The sequence below is a fragment of the Coffea arabica genome, chromosome 6c, assembly GCF_036785885.1.
Source record: "Coffea arabica cultivar ET-39 chromosome 6c, Coffea Arabica ET-39 HiFi, whole genome shotgun sequence".
NCBI lineage: Eukaryota > Viridiplantae > Streptophyta > Magnoliopsida > Gentianales > Rubiaceae > Coffea > Coffea arabica.
The window spans coordinates 9161024-9163170 of record NC_092320.1 but is presented as its reverse complement, the minus strand read 5'-3'; the positions used below and the strand labels follow the sequence as shown (position 1 = coordinate 9163170).

The 2147-nt window shown below is 39.6% G+C and overlaps 1 protein-coding gene across 1 annotated transcript; it reads left to right on the top strand.

Moving 5' to 3' along the window:
• On the top strand, positions 1–2147 carry LOC113691899 (bark storage protein A-like). The gene is made up of 5 exons (XM_027210227.2): positions 1–277; positions 551–618; positions 973–1128; positions 1420–1659; positions 1767–2147. Exons 1-5 carry the CDS (start codon positions 37–39, stop codon positions 2103–2105), a joined length of 1044 nt encoding a protein of 347 aa, XP_027066028.1. The 5' UTR covers positions 1–36; the 3' UTR covers positions 2106–2147.

The following is a 2147-nucleotide window of genomic DNA, read 5'->3' as shown; positions in this document are numbered from 1 at the left end:
GTCTTCCTTCAGGAATCCTTGGGCTGAGAGTAGAAGATGTACAAACCTTTTATGTTAGTCATGTTCCTGCTGGAATGGCTTGTGATATTAGCGAGTGTTAATGTTATTCGATCAGCAAATGCTGCAGTTTCCGATTATGCATGGGCAAGCATCAGGAGAGTTAACCAGGAGGGTCCATACTTGGGCATTGTAGTCCCAAACAGTTTTGAGATGAGCCCTCTTCTCCAATCTCCAAGTTTTGTCCCGCACGACAAGCTTCCTCACATTGATGTTGCTGGTAATACAACATTCCCGTGATCTTGATTTAAACTTAGTTAGTAACTTAGTTTCATTTTTCCTGCTGGAGTAACGAAACATATACAAGCTGACAAATTCTCCGAGCTAACTAATGTTTCAACCTTTTATGGAAAGTATAAATTTTGTTTTACTTGGTGGTACGTGAATTTGATCTGATGCTGGACAAGTCATTCATGTCAGCCAACTCTAAATTCTTCATCACTGTATATAGTTAGCAGATGATGATGCATCATTTGTTCGTTGTTTCCAACAGGAAGAAGGTTTCGGATTGGGAAGGCGGAAAATAAAAGGGTCATTGTGGTCATGACAGGATTAAGCATGGTATTGTTTTATAATTTCTTTCATCTTCATTGATTGGATTGCTTTTGGGATAAATTGCAATTTACCCTCTCGAAATATGCTGTGTTTTGTTTCATGTTGATTCGATTTGAGTGGCTGATGCATACCTAGGTGAGTGCTAATTTACACTGATTATCCTTTCAAACTCGAGCCGTGTATGCTGGTTGAATACATGGTTGATGTCTTTTTTTTTCTTTTAGAGTCAAAACAATAACTTTGAAGGCAAAATGAGAAGAGGGCACATTTCCGGGGGGCCAAAATGCATTTTGCTTTTTCTTTTTTTTCTCCTCAGTTTGAGTAGCATGAAGAATTCCATTTGAAATGTTTATTACATAGTTGAATGCAGGTGTATCCACAGAGTTGTTGTTAAGTCTATTCAAGATCAAGGGAATTCTTCACATTGGTATTGCAGAAAATGCCAATCCTCAATTGCAAATAGGTGATGTTACCATCCCACAGTATTGGGCACATACGGGCCTCTGGAACTGGCAGGTAAGAAAATCACACCGGTTTCAATTACCTCCATCGCTCTCAATCGTTTCAGAACTAGTCAGAGAGAAAATAGACTGTCTGGCTTGCAGGTCGCGTAGCACAGAAATTCTTTGTCTGTCTCATTCACTCATTCATTTATCTTTTTGCCAACGTAAATTGTCGTTGTCGGCTTAAGTTTCCTTGCTGAATTCCAGCTAATGATTGCGTTCCTGAAAACTATAAATATATTCTTTTTGCACGAAACTACTACCTGATGATCTTTCTCCTTGTCACCATTTTTCAACTGAGCAGAGGTATGGGGATGGACCTGAAGATAAACTATCTTTAGAGTCCAATGGAGACTACACAAGAAGTGTTGGCTACCTTGAGCTCTCTGATTTCAACAGTAACGTGAAAGACCAAAACCTTCTAAACAATGTCTGGTATCAACCGGAAGAAGTTTTTCCGGTAGATGGATATCCTGAAATCAGGCAACATGCCTTTTGGATTCCTGTCAATGAATTATATTTTTCACTTGCTGAGAAACTTGAGGTGCCTCCATTTCTTTCACTCAATTTGAACTCAGTTCATTAAATCCTCAATTTTTCTTTAGCCGAGGAACTTGAAAATTCATTCTGCCAAATGCCTTGTTTGAAAAGGGAATAAAGCTCGAAGGCTGCTTGAATTCAACCTGTTTACCAAGAAGGCCGCTGGTGACTAGGGTGGAAAGAGGGATTAGTGCAAATGTGTTCGTTGACAATGCTGCTTATCGCGAATTCGTGTATACAAAGTTCAATGCAACAGCAATTGACATGGAAAGTGCAGCAATTGCACTCGTGTGTCTGCAGCAAAGGACTCCTTTCCTAACAATCAGAGCACTGTCAGATCTGGCTGGTGGTGGTTCTTCTACATCCAATGAAGCTGCAATTTTTGCTCCGTTGGCAGCTCATAATGCAGTCGTTGTTTTGCTTAAATTCATTTCTTTACTGAATCCTTAGTTCCTGTAGTCTTATGAATTGAAAGCTTCCTCCATTCACAAA

Excerpts from the sequence above, each read along its gene's own strand:
- LOC113691899 (XM_027210227.2), top strand. The coding sequence starts at position 37 with ATGTACAAACCTTTTATGTTAGTCATGTTCCTGCTGGAATGGCTTGTG. Across the intron at positions 278-550 it reads TCCTCACATTGATGTTGCTG|GAAGAAGGTTTCGGATTGGG; the intron begins GTAATACAACAT and ends TGTTTCCAACAG. Across the intron at positions 619-972 it reads TCATGACAGGATTAAGCATG|TTGAATGCAGGTGTATCCAC; the intron begins GTATTGTTTTAT and ends TTTATTACATAG.